The 23,186-nt window shown below is 36.0% G+C and overlaps 1 protein-coding gene across 2 annotated transcripts in view; it reads left to right on the top strand.

The window, feature by feature from the left end:
• The window catches only part of EXOC2 (exocyst complex component 2), a 127,706-nt gene that overhangs the window by 20,400 nt on the left and 84,120 nt on the right, over positions 1 to 23,186 (top strand). For both annotated transcript variants that reach the window (XM_053953851.1, XM_053953842.1), the window contains exons 5-6: positions 9,890 to 10,003; positions 14,158 to 14,282. In XM_053953851.1, the coding sequence (XP_053809826.1) occupies positions 9,890 to 10,003; positions 14,158 to 14,282 (239 nt within the window). The remainder of the gene's footprint in view (positions 1 to 9,889; positions 10,004 to 14,157; positions 14,283 to 23,186) is intronic.

Raw genomic sequence — 23,186 nt, 5'->3', positions numbered from 1 at the left:
TTTAATGGTTTGCAGGGCAGGGAAAGATTTAAAAACACATACATCTATTAACTGCTAGTATTCTGTTTGGTACTCTTGAGTTGTTAGTGGGCATTGTATCCTGCTTCATAATCCTCTATTTTGGATCATCAATTAGAACTGTAGATAATCTAAAAGACTGATATATTGAACCCCAGTGATGTTTAGATTTTGAGGATTGGTAAATAACCTAAGGCTTCAGATTTATACATTGTAGTTACGGAATATCTACTGTTGCATTTGAGTTTCACAGGGCTTTTAAGGATATTAGATTGCTATCTATTGCTAAAATTGCACTGTAAAATGTGATTTATTATGCCACATCAGCTAGTTTATTTTATTGAAATACTAATACTGTTTTCCAGCTCACAGTCTTCTTTACTTTAGTTCTTAAGTATGGTGGAATTTATGACTTTTTTTTGTCTGAAATAGTAACTTTATAGTGAATGATAAATGGAGTTAGGGGTCTTTAAATGGAACACTCTTCAAACCTGCCCAGCTCTTAGAAATAGCATCAGGAATACTTGTCTCAATCAAGATGCCAGCTCTACCAAACAAAAGGCTATTTAAAATTAAACTATTACTAAGGTCTCATCTGCTGAATTGTCTTTGTGAGGGGGAGTGCATTGGAAAAAATCTGCAGTGTCCATTGTTACCTTGTTCTGATGAGAAAGCTGCACTTCCCCAAAATCCATATGGGATTTCTAGTGGATCCACACAACCTTCCAGCCTCTAGCTGTGCATTTCTTTCCTAGTTTGAATATATATTTTTCTTTCTTCTCAAAGTACTAACCCAATTTTTTTGTAATAAGCTGGAGATTTCATCTCTTAAAGTATTTTTCTTTTGTCTTTGGTGTAAATTCTGACAGGTAATTCTATCATATTCCTCAGTTTTCCAAACCCTGACAAAGCGTGGACCTTCATACTATGGACAGTATTCCAGTGTGTTACTGGGAGACTTTTTGTCACTCTTCCACTCTCCCTCCCCTTTTTGTAAATTAAAAACCCCATAACAATTCTTTTTACCACTGTGCTACACAGCAACTAGCAGTGAGTGCTTTGTTAGCTGATTCTCGAGTTGCTACTTATAGTTAAGACATTGTCCATATGATAGATTAAGAATTAACATATAGAAACTTAAACTGCATTAGTTTAGGATTTGCTTAATTTAGAGTTGTCTATTTGGGTGTTTGTTCAATAGAAAACCAATCATGTTATATTTAAAATGTTTTTTCCTGAAAGCATTAGAAAATGTGTTATTAGAAAATGTGTTTCACATAAACCTGAAGTTTTATGTGAAAAGAAATAAATCAGAAAGATGTAGATACAGCTAGGAAATAATCTTTTGTAGAGGGAGGGAATTAGGAAATCTTTGTGCAAGCATATCAAGCCTAGTTCATTGTTCTTGATCTCCCAGGTTCATTGCAGGAGAAGCAGGAAGATTATGGCAAGCACCAGTTTGAGAGACGTATCATGGATCAGTAAAACAAGTAGTTGTGTGGAGGAATTGAGGGGTTACATTGTGCAGAGGGCAAAGAGATAAAAAGCCTGGTCTGCTCTTGTGCTGTGGTTGATAGCACAGTTCTGACAATAGATGAACAATCTGGGTTTAATTAAGGAATGCCTTCTCAATGGAAAATCTTCCATAATTTTCTTGATAAATTGGAGCAATGTGAGGTTTATTTCTATAAAATAAACTTTAATACCGTATAGTTTAGCTGAAGTCACGTTTGCAAATATTTTACATATGGAATGGGTAAGTATTGAGAAGTTGTACAAGGTAGTGAAAAAAGGCAATTGTAAACTAAGAAAGAGAGTGAATAAGCAAAAAATAGCAATAACCATTACTAGATACAGGAATATTTGTCACTAGCAATGATAAAAGTTATTAGGATGCTTTAAAATAAGACATCCTAATATGATCCTAATAATACTCTGATGTATGCAGAAAGGATCTGCAACATTATGGATCTCTCTTTTATTTATACCTTTGGTTTCTTTAAATGTTTTCTTTAAACATGTGCAAATTGGGATGTATTTTAATTTTGAAGCTGAAGCATTTGGCATTGGTCTGACTTGTTGGGATTTACAGCCCTTGCAGCCTTATGGCTGAGAAGGAAGGGAAAGGAGTGCCTTGTGTTGATTATGCAAATAGTGGTAAACAAAAGAAACATTAATTGAAAAGCTCAGGGAGAAAAGCAGTGAAAAACAGATGTGATAAAATTGAATAGGAATGAAGTATATAGGAGCACACCGAAGAGGAGGCAGAGGAAGGTGACTAGACGGCAAGAGAAAGAAGCCCTTCCAGTAGAAACTGATTATCAGGCATTAGCAAATAATACAGAAAACACAAGCTGCAGCATGGGAATGATTTAGGGGTTTTTTGGAGGGATTTTGTTGTTTGTTTGGGTGTTTTTTATATGAGTTATACTTGGCTTTAAAAGTTCCTTTTGTGGCTTTTTAAAACATTTTTTACAGTACTTTGTCCAATTAAAATCTGTTTTAAAATTAATTGTAGCTTTTGAACCATTCAGGTGGATGCTTTCAAGGTGCTGCAAATGACACCTTGAAATGAGGGGAAAAAAGACCTTGTGCATAATGAAAAGAAGAGCTTCAGTACAGCAGTTTGCAAAATTATTAGGCATGCACAGGGACAAAAGAAAAGTTATTCAGACAGTAGATAGAAGATTGGAGTTTAATTGGGAATGAATGAGATTTAAGTGAGCAAAAGGTTTGAACTGTGAATTAAGGGAAATAATAGAGGGTCTGACATTCTATTAATAATTAGAATACTGCCTATAGATGTATTGTAGAAGTAACAATATTCAAAATATGCACTGAAATTGTCCGTACATATTCAAATGTTGTGAGGATGCAAAAAAAGACAATGATATATATACAGTCATCCTCCTGGCTGTTCTTTTGCATAATCAAGATATTTAAAATGTTACATATACAGTCAAGATATTTTAACTCTATGCGTATACATAATGATCAGCCATCATCTTTCAGCATGCAGGTTTAGCAAGTAGTAAGTATACATAATTGCTGGCTGATAAGTTCTTCATATTTTTCAAAAATTAATTGCAGTTCCTGTGTCATGTAACTAAGAATCTCACTTGCTAATAAAAAAAATCAATTATATAGTAATGAAACTTGAACTTGCTGGTCCATGTGTTTAGGTGGTGGTGACCCTTGAAGTCACAAATGTATTTGCAGAAGAGTGTTTGCAGACATTTGTTCTCCTCCCTTCCTAAAAGTTGTTCATTCATCGTCTAAAACTTAGCATCGTCTAAAACAGAGCTCAGTCTTATCCAGTCAGATAAGGGTTTTTTGGTATTGATGTAACTTAGTGCCTATTGTGTGTATGCTGTGAGATATTCAATTCCCACCAGAAAGCAGGTATTTAAAATACTTAATCTTTGAATTCTGGTTTTTAATTTTTAGTATGGGCTAAAGACTGATACAAAGGTTTAATGTCCTATCACTATCTTTATGCTCACTTTCAGTTCAGAGTCGGTCTATGCCACTTTGCTCCCCAGGGAGTATTCCTGGCTGTGGTGTTATGTTATGCAGATGTAGCCAGGAACCCTTACAGAAATACTGAATCATGGAATAGAATCACAGAATTGTTACAGTTGGATAAGATTTTTGAAGTCATTGAGTCTAACTTTTGAGCGATCCCCATCTTGTCAACTGAACCATATCCCCAAATGCCACATTCAGCCATTTCTTGAACACCTCCAGGGGCAGTGATTCTACCACCTCCCCTGGGCAGCCCATTCCAATGCCTGATGATCCTTTCAGTGAAGAAATTCTTCCTGATGTCCAGCCTGAGCCTCACCTGGCACAGCCCGAGACTGTGTCCTTTTGTTCTGTCGCTGGTTCCCTGGGAGAAGAGGCCGTCCCCCACCTGGCTACAGCCTCATTCCAGGCAGCTGTAGAGAGTGATAAGGTCACCCCTGAGCCTCCTTTTCTCCAGGCGAAAAACCCCCAGCTCTCTCAGCCGCATCTCACAGAAGTTACTTTCTAGACCCTTCACCAGCTCTGTTGCCGTTCTTTGGATGTGCTCCACCACCTCAATCTTCTTCTTGAGTCAAGGGGCCCAGAACTGGGAACAGCAAGGTGTGGCCTCACCAGTGCTGAGTACAGGGGGATGGTCACTGCCCTGGTCCTGCTGGCCACACAAGTGCTGATATAGGCCAGAATGCCCTTGACCTTCTCACCCGTGTGGGCACACTGACTCATGTGTAAGCTGCTGTCAGCCAGCACCTCCAAGTTCTTTTCTGCCAGGCTGCTTTACAGCCACTCTGCTGCTAGCCTGTAGCTGCCTGGGGTTGTTGTGACACAAGCAAGATTCAGCCTAGTTGAACCTCATACAGCTGGCTTCAGCCCATCAATCCAGCCTGTCCAGATCCCTCTGCAGAGTCTCCCTACCCTCCAGCAGATCAATACTCCTACCCAACCTGTTGTCATCTGCAAACTTATTTAGAGTACGCTCGATCCCATTGTCCAGATAATTGATAAAGATACTGAACAGGACTGGCCCCAGTACTGACCCTTGGGGAATCCCAGTAGTGACCATCCAACTGCTGGAGGTAGCTCCATTCACCACCACTCTCTAGGCATGGCCATCTAGTTTTTAATCCAGCAAAGAGTACGCCTGTCCATGCATTGGGTTGCCAGCTTCTCCAGGAGAAGTCTTAAATAGGTTGCAGGACAAAAAACGAGTGTGCAGAGTAGTTGTCTCAGTATGAGAAATGTGGAACTTGGTGTAAAAATTCTGACCTTAGCAGCAATGTGGCAGTACTTCTATTGGTTTTAGCAGTTTAGAGCTGTTACAAAAGCAGGTTGGTAACACAAGATCATTAAGAATTTTGTATGGTTCTGGGAGAGATTATGTCTTGTAGACTTCGGTTAAATATGTTGATGGAAAATTTAGATCTACGTGATCTTTGTGAATGAATTGCTTGTTCCGATGTACCACATACTTCCTCCTCCTGCATGACAAGTCCTTGTTTAACCAAGGGTTCCCTGACTCCTCTAACTACTCTGTCAAGCTAAGAAAATGAATTCTCTGCAAAACAGTAACATCAGTCAGACCTAGTGGTGGTTAGAAAATTTTTGAATAGTGTTCGTTGTTTTGCATGTAGCAGAGGTCACTCTGGTGGATCCATGTCGTACATGAAAGCAAAGGCTGACATGCTAAGTACATTCCACATACTTCTGTATCCACCCACTCAATACAGATGCTTCCCTCTTCCCACGCCAGCTTCCAAAACAGTTAATTTGGGAGAAGGAAACAGATGATCTTACGCTGCCACCTAATGGTAAATGTCAGCTTCCTACCACGAGATAGGAAAAGACTTTCTGGAGGCTGAGATGTTTATTTTTAAATGGCTTGTATGGAAATGCAGTGAATTTCATCATTGAATGTGATGGGTGTATGGCAACTTGATCACAGAGATGCATGCAAAAGAATTCTGAATGCTGCAAAAGAGAGTTGCAGTATAGTCCTAGTTTTTATGATATTAAAAAATAAAGTAGCACTTACTCCTTGTTAGGCTGATGCATCAGCTGCAGCTACCAGCCTATAATCTCTTAGTAGATTTCTCTTACCACATTCTGCCAGTTCTAAAATACAGTTGCCACTTTGTTTTCATATTTCTAATGAACCCAATGCTACCAGGAAGGAATTGCCAGAGTACACCCTTGCCTTGTTGCTATTGGAGAGACCTTTGTTAACGCCTTCTGATTTGTTGTGTTTAGTCTACACCAGTGTCCCTTACGCTGATCTTTTTGCATGCATTATTAACACAGTACAGCTGGTACAAAGCCAGCTTCAAGGGGTCTGACTGGTACCAGACAGAGGGGGGAGTGTGCAGCAGTTCTAGCTGGAGCATGTTTATGCTGGTCGCTATTCAGAATCTGTGTTTATTTAAAGTTGCTCCTTTTGACCTTTTGGAAACTCCTGTGGAACTGAGCTTCAAGTTACCATTTGGTGTCTGTATCTTGCTTTGGGATGCACCTTTATTCTGCAAATATTGTCACATACACTGAAATTATTACTCTTAAGATTCTGAAGTTCTAGGAGCAAAACAATTTTTACAGAAAAATTACTTCTTGCTAAACTGTGTTCATTGTCAAGCTTTGTTAATAAGTATCTGTTGCATCCTGTTGTTCTTATTTGATTGTGACTGCTAGGAGGCTGTGATTACCCATGGAGATTTCAAACTAATCTCTGGAGAATATAAATGCTGTGTATGGACACAAGTTCTGTAGTAGAATTTGTAAGATTCCATGTATCCTGTACTGTTAAATTAGGTTGCTATTGCTATGAGTCTATACAGAACCTGAAGTTTGGAGTAGTGCAAGGAAGGACTTCTATTTGATGGGCATTTGTGGTGCAAGTGAATTGATGGTACTCCACCTGTTTTGAATCCAAAGTAAATGCGCATGACCTTTACATGGAAGCAAGGACCACTACATCTAATGTTGTATGACTCCATTAGCTATACTCAACAGTGTTTGAGGGAAGTGAAAGTGTATAGTGGCTTGTAACCAATTGTATTTTTATTATACTTCTCACTAATATAACCACTATGTGAAATCTCAATTTCTTTTGTATTTCAAGTTGTTGCTGAAGCATAAATAAGACTATTTTAAAATGTTAACTATAGGTCTAATACCAGATCTAGTTCTATTCTAGGTAAAATAGTGTGCCTAGCAGAAAGTACTAGTATACAAATCCAGTATGTATATGTTTGCTGAAATAGTAAAGGTAGTGTAATACTTAGGGTTGTCAAGGGTGGTAAGCTTCACTCTTCTTTTTCTGAGGTTTTCTGGATTCAATTTATGGTTCCCAGTTTCTTTTGCAGTGATTACTTTTAAATAATGATTAAGTATTCTTCATTAAGTGATTCTTGTATGATGAGCAAATCAGCAGAGAAATTATTTACAGTTTAATTGCATGCCATCATGATCTAAGCTTTTGCTATTGGTTCATCTTCACCCTGTAATGTTGAAAAGAATAAACCAGAAATACTTGCCCAAGTCACAAATGGGCTTGTTTATAAGTAAACAGTAAGCAAGTTTTCATGAGAAAAACTTCCAAAAACTGACTTATTTAATTTACTAATGGAAATTAATGAAACAAACTTTGTGTATGTGGAGTCAGTCTCTTTTTAGATGCATCTGGCCAGACGTTCTACAGATACAGTTGCTTTCAGTTTGAGCATTTTAATGTGCACTTCGTTTTGAAGACAGCTGTAGCAAGTCTGTATGTAGCAAGCTGTAGCATATCTGTTAGTGGGAAAACTACTGGTAAAATGTACGATAAAAATAAGGGTACTAAACCATACAGTATAACATATTGTTAACATACCTCACACGTTCACATTCATGTTTCTGGTCTGTTGTGACTATGTCTAAAATACGTCTGTACAGATAAAAGCATTGATAATTTATGGTTCTTCGTAAGTACATCTGCTGAAAAAAAACTCCTAATAACTTTTCAAGGCACTCAAATATCAAACTGAAAAAAAATTCCTTCATTTGTGTCCCTCTGTCTGTAGACAAGATTCATTTGCAGTAATTGATTACAAGTCTATCTTGGTCTTATATATATATATATATATATATATATATAAATAGTTTCATTTTTCCCCCTAGGAATTGTATAGCTCATGCATAAGCTTAAATTGTCATGCATATACCTTATAAACCTGCAGTAATTAGTAGCATTTGGTAGTGGTATATTTGAGTGTGTGTGCTTTTTGTGTTATAACTGTCTCTTTTGGTTTTGGAGCACATACATGGAAATTCTGAAAATATGAGCAAAATTCCGCTTCTGTATTGATTGCATTCACTTAAAAAGTGCTTGCACAGAATGTCCAAGTCTCTCCCAAAAACTCAAATTTGTTTTCTTGGTTTTGTTTTTTAGCATTAGAAATGCAGCTGTCCACAAAGATGTTACCATGTGTGGATCTAATATAAATGCTTTTTTGTTGTACTGTGTATCACACGTGAAGTAGTATCCTTCAGTTCATGTTCCTATTGGGCACTCCTGACTAATTTGAGGGTAAAATAAAGTATCTTAAATTGTCTTTACACGAAGAATAAATTGAAACTTTCTTCTTACTTCCAACAGCATTTTCTGCTTACTGTCATTCATGAAATTTAAGGTCATTGAAAATCCTGAATCTCACTACTTATGTCTTAAAGTTTTATTTTAACATCATCACTTTTTCATTGAACACAGGCAAATGTGTTTAATTTTTTCTTGCTGCATTTGTTTCTCACGCTGTTTTCACTGTATCTCTACTTTTTATATCTGTCATCACTTTTCCTTGCATGTCATTTGATTTTTTAATGTTTTTTAAAAAGTATTGTTTCATGCCCCTGCTGTAATCAGGTGCTACTGATGAAAGACTTCTGTACCATGTCATTATGTACGTAGGTCCTTTGTACCTGCTTGTGCTAATGGCCATTTGGATACGAAAAGAAACTTCCAGGAAACAACTCCTCTCTATATAATTGTACTTTTTAATGTGCCTGCCTTTAGATTTGTTTCACTTAATCTGCTGTTTGCTTTTTGTAATAAAAACAGCTTTAACTATCTTGAAACATGTTTAGATTACAGAAAAAAACTAAAACTAACAAATCACTGCTTTTGTGTCCATTTAAATGGCTTTCCCTGTGTGTTAAATGTGATTCTTATAACTGACTCTGGATTGCTACTCCCACCCAAGTTTGCTCTCAAATGCAAAGTATGGCAGATTTTCATTTGGTTATGGTATACTTTGTACAGCAAAGCTCACTTAACTTGTGAGCATCAGAGAGGGACTTCATTGTCTTTTGAGTTGGATGTTGTGATCCAAAAATGAAATAGAATATTTTTTTTTAATAGATGAGACTATTTCATTTGGAAGGGACATAAGTCCATCTAGTCTGACTGACTGATGACCCAATTAGGGCTGACCAAAAGTGAATTTGTTTGCTACAGTTAATCTCTGAAGATGGGATGTAGCTGGTGGTGAAGATGAGAGAAGGGAGTGCACCTGGTGATGTATTGAGTGAGTGCATGGTGGAATGAATATGGCCAAGTGTTGAGTGTGTTCCCAGACTGAGGGATGAAGGTTGTCGTATTTTCATCAAAAAGTGCTTTAAATATTTTTATTACACAGACTTAAAGTAAATGGAATACATTTTCTGGATGAGTATCTCAGAAACTACTTAAAGTTTTAAAAATGCTGTTGTAGCGAATATATTTTCACAAGGAATTGGCTCACATGGTTTCTTCATGCATTTGTAAGACTGAATAAAAACGAACAGAACCTGCTGGCTGCCACTTGAGATAAGGCTGCTTTTCCTTTGTTTTGTGTATGGTGAACAGACAGATCAGTGGGTTCTGTTTTGCAAGAGAATTATTTTAACTTTTTCCAGTGTTTGTATATAATGGAAGTATATTCTGTGTATATTCACCCTTTCATGTTTCTGTGACTTCTGCTGCTCAGGAATCAATAGACAATAATTTTGTGAGATCATTTACAAGCTGCCGAACTTTTGATGTCCTGCCATTTTAAAGTTAAATAGAAGCATTTTGTACAAACAGCATTTCTGTTTTATTTGTAATAATGAAATAAAAAATATAAAATTAGTTTTACTTAAAACAGATTTCAGTCTCTCCCAGTCATGTTATATGTGTCTGTAATAGCAGATTTAATTTCAAGGTGAGTTACAAGTTAATGTTCGCATCTTATAGGGAAATGATTTGGTGTTTGTTGTTAGTTTGGGGTTTTTTGTGAATGTTTTAATTGTAAACTGTTTACAAAGCTATGTTTCACTGAAGAAATGAATATTCATTTTTCAGGGGCAGATTTCCTCAAAAAGATTTAGAGTCGCTCTTTCCTGGGATGAGTGCTGATTTCACAAGTGAAAACTTTTCTGCTGCCTGGTACCTGATTGAGAATCATTCAACAACAAGGTTTGTTGCTGTCATATAAGTAATTGTTTTAGATGCAAGTCACCGATGGTATTTCTTAGTGCAGTAGATGTGTCAATGGTGGCTTGCATTTACAGCAAATAGTCATAATTGTCTCTGGTGTTTCTGCTTGGCCTGAAACTTGAATCAACTAGTTTGATTAATCTGCTTCTGAGAAAGACCTTGTTTTTAACCAGACCTAAATTATGATGGTGATTTTTTTTTTTATCCCCTACCCCCAATTTCAGATGGAAGCTGTCTTTCTTCAAATTTTAGGAATCAAGAAGTTAGCACGGTCTTGAGTGGAAACTCCAGGTGTTAAGTCATGAACAGAGACACAGGTTATGGGCACTGAACAGATTACTAGAATTGCTAGTATCAATTAGGTTGTAGTTAACACTTGTGGAAAATGCTATAGTAGCAGAAGTTGGACAAGCAAGTAGGATCATTGAGGTAAATCCCTTAAAATCTTGACAATTAAGATCTTAATTTAGAAATACAGTTCCTAGTGCGTACTTACATGAATGTATTATATAAATACATTTTTTTCATGTATAACTGAATTCCAAAACTTTCATCTGCTATGTGTTCACATAATACTGGAAGCCATTTTTAATAGAGAAGATGAGCTTCTTTGGTTGTTTTCAGCTACATACTCGGATTGGTATTTTAAAGGGAAATACTAGTTTGCTTCTTGGTTTTGGGGGTGGGAGGATATTTGGTTTTTGAAGCTCCAGAAATAACCATTACTCTGCTTGGGAAATACTTAAATTTCCTCTCAAAATAATGGTACATTAAAGGGTCAGCAAGAGAACATGATAATAATACACATATAGTGACAGCATCTTTTGAAATCAAGTAACTGAGAGGACTTATTCCAAAGTAATTCTGTCTGTTAGAATCTGATAACTTCCAAGGATCAACAAGTTTTTTAAAAAAAAATTAGGGGATAATAAAGTGATAAAGAGTAAACAGCTTTTGATGTAGGTCTTTATAAAAAATTTTCTCTGTTTGGCCCTGGGACTGTTTGCACTTTGTTGCTCATCCATGTGGGCACCAGTGACATTGCCCAGAGAGATGCAGAACAGATCACAAGTGATTGCAGACTGGGGACAACAGCAAAGAATGTGGGAGCCTAGGTATTTCCTTTGATTTTTATGTGAAGGGGAAAGCTTCAGGTAATAGGGATGCATCCTGTAGATTCACAGATGGCCGTACCGCTGGTTTCAACAGCAGCACTTTTTGCTTCTGTAGCTGAACAAAGACTGCTAGTGAGAAATGGAGTTAATTTGAAAAAGTGGGGTGGCAGAGTGGGAGCATCTTTGCCAGCAGGTTTGCACTTTGGTGTAAAAGACTTCAAATTTGGAATATCAGGGGATGGTGATAATAGCCTGCAGTTAAATGAAGGGACAGAGTGCTACCTGTGGGTTCAGTGATGGCATTAAGAATGCTGTAGGTAATTACAACATTAGCTGGAAGTGTCTAACCTTAAGTGCCTTAACACACTCATGGGCTGTCTGAGAAACAAGTAAGAGACAGAACTCTGTGTGGAATTAGACAAACATACTGCTGGAATAAAGTGGGATAGCTCATGTACATAGTATTTTGGGATGGATAGCAAGAGGCTACATGAAAAAGACACCCAGGAAAGAAGAGAGGGACTTGCCCTTCATGTGAAGAACAGGTGGAATAAATGTATGGGTCCTGTGATGGAGCAGAATGGTTGAGATCTTTTTCAGGAGTCTGGAATGGGTGACATTGCAGTGGCATGAGGAAGTGAACAAAATCTTCCTTAAGCAACTTGGGGAAGTTTCCAGAGAGCAGACCATGGTCCTTGTACAAGACTTTAATGTTCTTCATATTTACAGGAGGGGCAGCAATCCCAAGAGGCTTGTGAGGAGTTCTGGGAATGACTTCTAACATAGCTGCAGTGTGGGCCTTCAGGGGTGCTACTCTTCTGCGTCTGATTCTTACAGGCATGGCAGGGGATGTGATAACCAGTGGCAACCGTGGCTGTAGCAATTGTGAAATAGTTGAATTCAAGACTCAGAGGGGTATGGGGAAGGCAGGCAGGAGAGTACACACCTGGGATTGGAAAGCAGTCTTACAGAAGACAATCCAGTGTTTGTCAAAGTTGACTGTCCAGTGAAAATCATCTTCTGGGATGTATCAGCAGCAATGTGTTAGGTAAGATAAGGAGATAATTATTCTCCTTGGCATTGTTAAAGGTGCAGTTGAAGTGCTTTGCCCACCTGTGACCACTGCTATAAGAAAGATGTGAGAGCTGAGCTACATCGGGAGCCACATTTATCCTCTCCATCGGGAGAGGATAAATATTGGTGGCTATACAGCTTGAATGAGTTAGATGCTTTTAGAAAAAAAAAAGATTTTTAACACTCTGTCTAGTATCAGCTTAAGTATTTCATCCTTCTTCCTGAAAAAAATTCCATCAATTTGTGTCTTTGCATGTTAACAGTTTCAAGTAATGATCTTCTCCATCCAGTGGCATAAAAAGTGTTAATTTGTACTTTTAAATGAAATCTGGAGTTTTTTGCATATTAACTCCATTTATATTCATTTATAATATCCAAATCTTAGTGTTGAAGGTCCAAGAGCAGTGTAAAACTCAACAGGAATAAATGCTTAAAGGATAGGGTGAATCCAGTTATATTTTGAATCTAACTATAGCTATCTCTTTAAATAAAGAAGAAGCAAAACTGTTTTTGTTGGTTTTCTTTTTTTTCCCAATTTAACATGTGTAGTCTTAAAAATATTCTGTAATTGTATAGATATCATCCCATATAATTTGTGCTGTTTTTCTGGAAAAACAGCAGTGGTTTAGTTCTTGTCCTCTACATAACCTTAGCTATTGGAAATGGTAAATGTGTGGTGCACTGACGTTTTGGTTAGCTTATGTCTGTTTTTTCCTTGAAGGATGTGCTTTTTAAGAAATCAGTATAACATCATTTTACTAATTCTTTTAATCCTGGCAATATCCTATTAAATAGAAATAAACTATTTTGACATGCTGTGAGATCATCAGGTAACATGAAAAAGTGCTTAAAAGGAGAACTGTACAGATTTCGTTATTTTGAAAATGCTGCTGGTAAGTTCTTCACATATGCCCAAGTAGACCAATCCAGGTAATGAGTAATGTTATTTCTGTCCAGCAGATGGAAACAGAAAATTAAGCAAAATTTTGTGACATCATCAGTATAAAAAGAAAAGTGCTTTTAAGTGCACCAGTGTGCTTTGTCTCCCAGCAGGTGGTGATAGCCTTCTCATTGCCTGGGCTAAAATTTGGTTTGTTCTCTTAATGTGTCTTTTTGTATCAGCTCTTTTTAAAATGGGCAGAATATTGATGGAATTGTCTTATGTCTTACTTTTCAACTTCCTTGATCCCTCTCCTCAGAGAGGTGTAGTGCAGTTTTTTTTTTTGGGTTTTTTTTTTTTTTTTGTATAAAAATGGTGTGAAATCAAATGTAAACTGGCAAAAATTAAGAAATATTAGGAAAATCAGATAAAAAAGAAAGCTACCATACCAACAACAATAATGAGTTGGCAATCAGTATTGCCCTATGAAGTGTCTTTCAAAAATATTTCAGCAAATTCATATAAAAACCATACCTTCATAAAGCAGGAATCTGTTTAGCTTTTCTTTATTTTGCACTAATGTATTGTATTGTATTAAATTCTGAACTGTATGTCCAAACCAACATAAAAATATTGACTGAATTCAGAAGCAAAAGTAAGAAAGGATTGTGAGTAAAACAGCAGAGTTAAACAAATGTCATTATTAAAGAGACTTGTAAATCTCAGTTGTTAATCTACTGTGAACTAAGTGAAGTGAATTCTACTGTCACCTATTTAATATACTAAAGACTGTTAGAAGAAACATCTTGACCAGCTTGTATTATCAAGAAATCTCTTCCATCACAAGTGATGGGTGCCCTCTGTTTAGGGTTGAAACTAAAATACTGAGATCTTTGGACTAAGAATAAACTTTCATTATTGAAAAGCGCACTCATTAGCAATTAATTCGCCCTTACTAGTTGTTCTGAAAGTAAGTGGCTTTATTTTCCAAGTAGTTTGTTCTGTTTATTTATTAGCTGACCTTATTGTTGAAATGTCTCTGAGGTTTTTTTGTTTGTTTTCAGTTTTGATCAGCTCAAAACGGCTGTTGTGAATTTGAAGAAACAAGCCAATAAGAAAAATGAAGGGAGTCTAGCTTATGTGAAAGGAGGTCTCAGCACATTTTTTGAAGCACAAGATGCTCTGTCAGGTAAAGATGCTTTGCACTTGCTAAGTACAGTATAAAAGAAAATACTTATGTGCATATATAGTTGAATTTAATACTAAAAATACTGTTTCTCTTCACAGTCTGTACTAAAACTGTATAATGAGCCCAAATTCTGTTGTGTTGGTCACAAGCTAGAGCTGGCTACCAAATTGATATGGTTTATTTGCAAAGGATGTCACCAACTGTATCTTACAGGAATTGAAGTAATTTGATCAAATTGCTTAGACCACAAATGCAAGAAATAGAAGTGTTAAACTGGAGTTAAGATTACTTGTAAACTGTAGCAACAGCAAAAACTTGATTTTGTGATGCTTTATTCCATAGTCAGACAGTAATACTTATATGAATATCCAGACACTTGTTACTATAGGAAATCAGAGCCTTTCTGTTCTGCTTGCCACTGGGAGAATGCAGCACCCTAGTGAGGTTATCATAGTTGCCATTTATATGTATATATGTTTATGGTATATAGGCACACACAGACACACTCTTAAAGCATCAAATGTCTCATAGGTCAAACCTCATTGTAGGCTACTGTAGTCCTGTCTAGCGAGGCTCTGGTCACTAGAGCAGCAACAGTGCCCAGGAAACCACCCCAATAGGTTGTAATCTAGCACTATACTGATTATCCATCCTGGTAGTTGACCCCTTTGGCCAAAATCTGACTAGGTTCAATAACAGAAGTACTAAGGATTTAGCAGCAAATCTGAAGAATGTGGTGATACTTGTAGGAAAAGACATTAAGAAGAACCATTACTTGGCATTGTTTCACCTTTTTAAGCATTTTTATTAAATGCTAGGAAAAATAATAGGCTTTCCTTGTAATTTTTATATCTTGAAAATACTGAAATCCTGTTTTTTTCTTAAATTGTCTTAAACATAATCCCAAATAAATATTGAAATCTGGCTTGTTTTTCACAACCAAATCTGCTTTGCATATGGAATATCACATACTCTAAAAGACTGAAAGTTCTGTTTTCAAGAAGTTGCTACTATGGATAAAAAGTAGTGCTAACAGTATTACCTTGTAAGATTATTTTTTGGATCAGCAAATACTAGTAGGATTTGAAGAAAGATAAGGCAAACCATAAATGTTATGAGGTTTTAGAAAAGCTGAGCAGAACTGAGTAATTTTCTTTTGTTCCACCTCTTAGTAGCATTTTGTCTTTGGAGACTGATTTTCTGATAAATGAGGAGGTCAACAAGCAACTAGTAATGTGAGAAATATTAGTAAAATAATAATAGGGAAAGCAACCTCATTTAGTTTATTAACTACTATAATCTCAATAATAATAAAATAATTTTTAAGGAATTATAAGCTGTAATATTGTTTTACATCTTTTATCTTTATCAGTGTTATTTTTACCTAAAATCAGGGTTTAACAGTGCAGTCCTTCAGCTAAATTATGAACTTAAACTTGGGATTACTCAAGTGGTTCTTGATGTCACTTTTTGTCTCTAACCAAAATGGCTTGGCTTTCTCTTCCCCTCAGTGATCTCCCTTTTGTGCTCAAAATACAGCTTATACAGTGAATTCAAGTTTCAGCTTATACAGTGAATTAAAGTGGTATAATCGAAGAATAGCCTTCATGCTCTTGTAAAAAAAAATTATAGACTTAAAGCCTCACTCTTATAAATTCAAAACTGTAGCAGTGAAGTTCAAGGGTAGCATCAATATAATACTTAGTTTTTAAATTCTGAACCCAAATTCTTAATGAGGATACAGTACAGGTCACAGCTGCCTTCTGTAGCATTTTAATACACACTCTCTGTTGAAATGTCATCCTAAGTGCATGTGCAGAAGAGTTTTTGCTTCTTTTCAGTCAATAAACCCACTCTTATTGCATATGAATTTCAGTTTTGAATGCAGTATTTGCCTGTTCTTCCTCCTTATGCAGGATATTTTTGAGAGAGTATAGCTGGAAAAATGGCATACATTTTTAAGACTTGAACTTGTGATAGGTACAGTCAACTGTTAACTTGGATGTTGCTTCCAGTAGCAAGAACAAAAAAAGGACTTCTTTGGTGCTATCATCCAGCCCTACTGCCAGATGTCAAAGTTTTTCCAGAACATTTGATCATTACAGTTCTCTCAAATGAAAGATGCTGGGAATTAAGTGTAAGCATTATTAGCATTGTTCTAAAGAAGCAGCTCAGATGAAGATTTTAAAAAACCAACAACAACAAACCACCAAACAAAAACCCACATGCAAACAAATCCCCTATTATTTCTTCATTATGCAGTTATCAAATTCAAGCTTTTTAACAGAAGAACATTAAATTAAAAATATAATCTGGCTAGACAGTGATTGTGCAAGATGATGTGATGGCACTTTTCTGCCCTTACACACCTAAGGGTGAATTTTTTTGTCTTATTTGCTCCTTTGAAAAGTGCAACTAGAATTTGTACACGTTTCAACAAAGCTGAAGTGAGTAGTAGTTTATATTTGAAAGCTGAACAATTGTTTCAGCACAAACTCTTAGGGACATAGCCATTGTTCTGCAAACTTTTATTATTTGATGCTGAGCATACAACTGTCACAGATGAAAAGTGACTTAAGGGAAAACCCTTATGAATACATTTTGTCTGTCTTCCAATATGATTTAAATTTTCTCAGTTGGTTCAATTTGGTTTAGATATTTTTAACTCTCTTGCTTTGGCAAGATTTCTAAAATCTAATTTATTTTTTAAATATATGGGTTTTTTGAGGGCAAAAATTTAGACTCTCAGTGTTTCCCTCAGATATCTTAGAACACATCTTCTGACCCCAGTGGTTATGCTTCGTAAACTGCAGGTCTGTTGCATTGTAGTTATAGAACGGAGCTACTTGTGGGCAGTTATTTCTCTTAAGTCTCCCAACATTAGTACAGGATAACTTTTCATAAGAGGATCACATTAGGAGGTATAACATTTGCTTCCCCAGTTACTTCATACTCCTCTACACCTTTTATACATGCTTTTTAAAACTCATATACATTTAACAATGTTTGTTTCAAATATGCTACCTTGATTAAGGAAACCCTGAATTACTGACTATTGTGCAGCTTTTTTCATTAGTTAGGACCAGTAAGTTCTGTCTGATCTTAAGTGTACTATCAGATGCTATTGCACATTTAAATGACTATTAATATTTCATAAATAAGCAATGGAAAGCATAAAAATAGTCCTAAAATCTTTATTGTATTTTGTGATTTAGAGGCTGTTTGTTAAGAAAATAAGAGCTCAAATAGACCAGAACCCATTCTTGTTTGGTTTAATTTCTAGGAAAACAGAATAGCCTTATCAGATCCCTATGTCTCTCTGCCTGTTAGCTTGGCTGACAGTTTGACAGTAACTCTGCAGAGGAGATGTTCAACAGGAAGTTTGTTTCGTCTGCTGAAGGGAGCTGTAAACTGAGCTGAGGGGAGCAGGGTTTATCTCAACTTGACCTACTTGTCAGTGTCGGGAGTTCAGCTGGTTTATTTCCTGTAATTCTAATTCCAACCTAGAAAGTAGCATTCCTAAAAGGGTGGCTGTTTATGTGTTTGTAGTTAAGACATAATTTACCATCACGAGCAAATTGGGTCCCACACAGAAGTCATTAGGAAAGTTAGCAAATTAATTTTCTTTCAGTATATTTTTTTTTAATGCTTCTTGCAATGAACCTAAGGCTGCAGTTTCTTCTTATTTAAATGACAGGAAAATATAGGGAAATGACTACTTTAGTCACTCACTTATACAAAAACATGTAAGTATGACATCTCTATTGGCAGGTAAAGAAGATGCTGTAATGTCTTTAAAACACAGATAACATGAGCAAATTTGAGGTTTAGGTTTGGCTCTCTAGTTTGCCATGGCAACAGTTTTTTTGCAAGTACAACTATAAACACATTTTTTGTGATTTTCAAGAAGTCTGTACAAAAGAAGCACTGCTGGCTATTACAGCACTGTTCCTCTTTTCCCTTTCCTGCTCCTGTTCAGATATGTGGCCTGTGGGAATTACCTGTGTGATAGGGACCTTGGTCTGTAGTTGGCCTTTTGTCTACTACCTTTCTTAATACGTAAGCTAGGATGGTATGGCTGAAATTACCTGGCTGAAATGATCCTAATCTGGCCAATGCCTGTTTTTTTTATTTGGATTTAGTTTTTTTTTTTTTCCCCCTTCCTGTAGACTATTTTTACAGTTCATTCTCTAAGGCTCATTCTGGAATGAGCATGTTAGTGATCCAGGATTGGATTCAGGCTGACTAAGTCTGTGCTGCTGCCATTATGTCTGTTAAATTCATTTCCTCTGAAAGTAAAACAAAACATATCACCTGAGCTATATTCAATTCTGAGTGAGACTGGGAATTTAAGAAGCTACAAACTGATGCTAGTCTGTGATAAATGTGTCCCTTTACTTCAAACTTTTGAGGAGTTTTGTTATATTTGAATTTAAAGAGATTATATTGACCCAACCCAATTTTTCATTAGTGGTTCTCTACAAACTAGATTTATGATTAATTTTGAAATGTTTTTCTTTTTTCCAGTTAAATGGTAGTGCATGACTGTTTTTGCTTGGTAGTGTGGCATTGGGATGGTGTACTGGGTTTTGCTGTTGTCACATTGCTGTTTTGTAACAAATCTAATTCACACTTTTGCTTTACTTTACTCTCATGTATATTTTTTCAAATAGTATGGATTTTTGGTAAACCTATGAATTTGAGTAAATCAAATTCAAATATATGATTGCTACCTAAATGTTGTGCAGGTGACTTGAAATGTCTGAAATAGCTCTGTTTCTAATTCTCTGTGTGATGTGAGTCTATTAATGCTATCTTCCTCCTCCTCCTTCAAGTGATAGAATATTATCTTTGCAGGGTAAGAACAGTCTGCTGTTACAGCTAGTGATTTTAAAGATGATAATTGGTAGAGCATAAAAAAGAATAGAGCCATGGAAACAAGGTGGCAAGAATAAAAAAAAAAGATGCTGCATGTATCAGATACATCTGAGAGCATATGAGTCACTTCAGAGTAGCAGTTCCTCTGCATATGTGTGCCCCATAGCAGGTGCAAGTTGCATTATTTCAAGTTAAGAATTATGATCATTCCTCCATGTATTCATCATGAAGCAATAGCTGATGTGCTCTCTGCTCACTGTCTAGCTTCCCAAATGGGTCTTCCTATCTGAATACTTGAATCACCTTTGTGCTACTCACAGACAAAAACTGTATGAGAAGGATAAGTACTATCATTGCTTCATATTGTTCCTTACATTTATAGGCCTCCTCAGCATTCAAAATGAAAAAATAGATGTGCTAAATTAGGCATTCTAAAAATAGCCTTATTAAATTAAACTTAATTTAATTTTGCTTGTTGAAAACTTCTGATCTTTCAGCACTAGATAACAAGAGGGACATTAAATTGAGAACTGTATTCTGAGAGAAAGATGACCTGACCAAGGGGTGCAATAAAGTATCTAAGTGGCGGTAGATAGTTTGTCTCTGGTGAATGCTCCCTCTTCATGCAGTTCTTACAGTCAATTTTTGTAGCAGACCAATTGTTACCTTAATGCAGTTTTATAAAAGCAAAAGTTATCACAGTTGATAAAAAGCTCAAACTTTCCTTTGGTGCAGGTCCTACCATGGTGTTGTGTAGGGAGTTGGGTGGTTTTTTTTGGGTTTTTTTTTTTTTGTCTCAAGCAAGGGAAAATTTGATTAGAAAATGTGGGAAATAGCAGCAATTGTCACAGGCCTTAGTGAAGATTCTCTGCCCAAGCTCTGCTTTTATGCTGACTGCTTTTCTTCATCACTTATTGTTTTAGAGATGTGAGCTAATTGCTGGCAGAATCTATCCAAAGGGTTGTAGTTTTGACAGCTTATAGTTACTGTGTGGCTGTCATATTTTATGAATTTGGTTTTTTTCAGAAAAGTTAACTTTTTTGTTTGAATTTGAAAATTAGTAAAGCATGTAAAAAGAGGAATAAATTTTACAATTGCAACTTTGAAACAGCAATTTCTGCAATTAATTGCAAGTGTGCAAAAAAGTTACCTATGATTAAATTTGATCCAGACTTATTCTGCAAGCCATAAAACCACCTTAATTTCATGCTACATTATTCCATTTTGATTTCCATACCGTCTTTTAAATGCAAGATTTAAAAGCTGCTTTTATTTTTACTACTTTTACCTTTCACAGATGCAGAAAGTAAAGCAAGAATAGTATTTTCTGTACTCTTTAATTCAAAAGTATTCTGGCAAAGGCCTGAATCCAGTCCTGGAATTTTTAGTGCATCCATAGGCAGAACAATAAGCCACATTTTCCATTTCCAAGATATTTGCCCAGAGATATCAGACTTGCTTTATTATAAGTCCATCTGAGAACAAGTTGTCTGGTCTCATAATGTTTTTAGACTAAAATTTTTGGGGTTTATATATCATTAAAGCCTTCCTTCTTAGCACTGTACTTCAGTTACCTTAAAATATCGTGTTAAATCTGTCAATTTTCTTTGATTTTTTCCACTGTGTTGGATAAACAAGCTTGAAGAAGTAAATGCTAGAGAAACAAAACACAAAAAGGCAACTTAAGACAATACTGCATTTAGTTCAATATTTTGTCATTTTTGCTAGGATTAATAATGTTAACCAAAACAAAGCCAAGTTTGCTATGCCAATACAAAACTATCTAGAATTTTCGAGGGGCACTGCAGGAATGACCAAACCAAACTAGACTTCGCACTATTAACTAATGGCCAAAGGAAAAAAGACCTACTTCTTTTTTTTTTTTTTTAAGATTTTCACAGAGTAATGTGTTAGGAGCTCTATTCATGGCATGCTGTCTTTATTGCTTTCCTCTTTATATGCAGCCCTGCAGTCCTGTTAAATCCAGTCAGAGCAGCTTTTACCTTACATAGGGATATTCTCCTCATCAATAACCTTCTTATATTTTGTTAAAATTACAAAAAATTGTTAATCTTCCAATAAAGGAAACCAAAGACAATTTTATTCATGCATTGGGCATGAATCCTGGCAGTGTTCTAACATGTGTTCTTTATTCCTCCACTACTGTTCTTTGGTGCCATGTTCTTAGTTACCACATCAGATCTTCTTAAATACTTTGCTTAGTCAGCCTTGCCCTTCTTGTATTTTTCCCCTCCTGTTTTCTGCATCTGACTAAAAGGATATGTGATTTATTTCAAGTACTTTTTTCTTTAACCTCAATTCTATGAAAATCAGTAAGTTTTTCAGATATGCCAGATGTATTTCTAGCCATCCTTTAGTCAGAAAATGGTAGAAAATGTTCATCTGTGTTGCTTTGAGCTGAGAGTTTGGCTGAGGAACTTTTGAGAATGCCACGCCTGGTGCCTATCTCAAAATACATTTTAAAAATATCTAATGAGGAAATGAAGTATGAAATTTGCAAATCAAAAGCTGCATGATTCTGGCAAGTGTGGTTTAATTTACTAGATTCATGGTTACCATAAATCTAGCAAAAAACTCCATATCCTTTCTTAGATTAAGATTGTTTTCAACACAAGTGGTAATGAATTAATTACTGTTTATTTTAATACAAGGCCTGTATTATGGCTTATTTTCCAGATTGAACATTGCATGTGTTCTGGTGTATTTAGTCGCAGTTAGAGGTTGTGAGTTTTGAACTTAGTTTCTTCACTCTTATTAATCAGTATCTGCCTGCAGCTGTGAAGTTTGCAAGCCTAAATATCCTGACTTAGGTGGAAAATGTGAACACTTACTGGCAAAGGTGATACAAAGTACAGTTAATTATCTGGCCTTAGTTGAAGCATCCAGATGTAGCCTTTTCTCATTTTATTTATTGTATGCTTCTTACAGTAAATCTCCTAAAAATAAGAACAGATTCTACTAGGTTTCCAACTGCTTTTCCAGCTTGTATAGTTTGTGTCAGGTAAAGCCAGGGTAACTGGCAGTTCAAGAAAAATCCAATCCATCCTTTACTTCAAGCCTTCAAAGACCTAAAATTTTCTCCTTAGTCTTCTTATTGTAGCCAGTGATAAGTTAAGGGTAAGAAATTGCATTTGAAGGTAACCTTAAGTACTGGGTAGTGTAGGAAGAGTAGGATGGCTTTCTACCTTCCCTTGGGCATATGCTCCTTTCCTTATACTGCAGTGCTGCCACTGAGGCAAGGTTTAGACAAGCTCACTGATCAGTAAAGCAACATTTCTTCCTTAGTGAGTTAGTTTTGTGCCAAATTATCTCCTTGCAGCTGCCCTGCAGCTGTGTGATTGCTAGATCCAGCAAAAGGAAGCCTTTTGGGTACAGTAGAGCAGAGGCTGTCCCAAACAGTATCTTCCTGCTATTAGATGGATTTAGCGCTTTAAGAGGAAAAAAATAACTTGAGTATCACTAGATTCCTTCCAAAGATGAGGTCTACAGGTACTTTCCTTGACTGCATATAGTTTCGTTTGTCTAAACTTCTAAATTATAGACTTTTGTCTGGTCTCCATGGAAAGAACATGCACTTAGCTTTTTCAAAATCCTTTGATGCAAATGGAGTAAGCACAGACTTTATTAGAAAGCCTTTTTCACTGTGGAAACTTAAGATTTCTTTTCTTTTGTAACTCAGTCTTGGAACACAATGAATGTGCTCTTTATTGCTAAATCAGAATATGATGTGTAAAAATAACTACAGTAAACAAAGTAGCTTAAACATGTAGAAGGAAATATAATAAATTTATTGTGTCAACACCGAGTAATTTAAGTAGGTTTAGACTTTACAGAATGTCCTAAAATACCTTATTTCAGACAATGGTTCAAAAATGCCTTTTTTTTTTTGCACTCCTAGTTTCATATGCTTAATATGCCTTTATCTGTACTCTGCAATGCTTTCCATATTTCTGAAACTCAACACCTTGGGTTTTTGTTTTTTTTTTTTTTTTTTTGCACTGCTGA

This window comes from Vidua chalybeata, chromosome 1 (genome assembly GCF_026979565.1).
Source record: "Vidua chalybeata isolate OUT-0048 chromosome 1, bVidCha1 merged haplotype, whole genome shotgun sequence".
In the NCBI taxonomy this organism is placed as follows: domain Eukaryota; kingdom Metazoa; phylum Chordata; class Aves; order Passeriformes; family Viduidae; genus Vidua; species Vidua chalybeata.
This window is presented reverse-complemented; position numbering and strand designations above follow the sequence as displayed.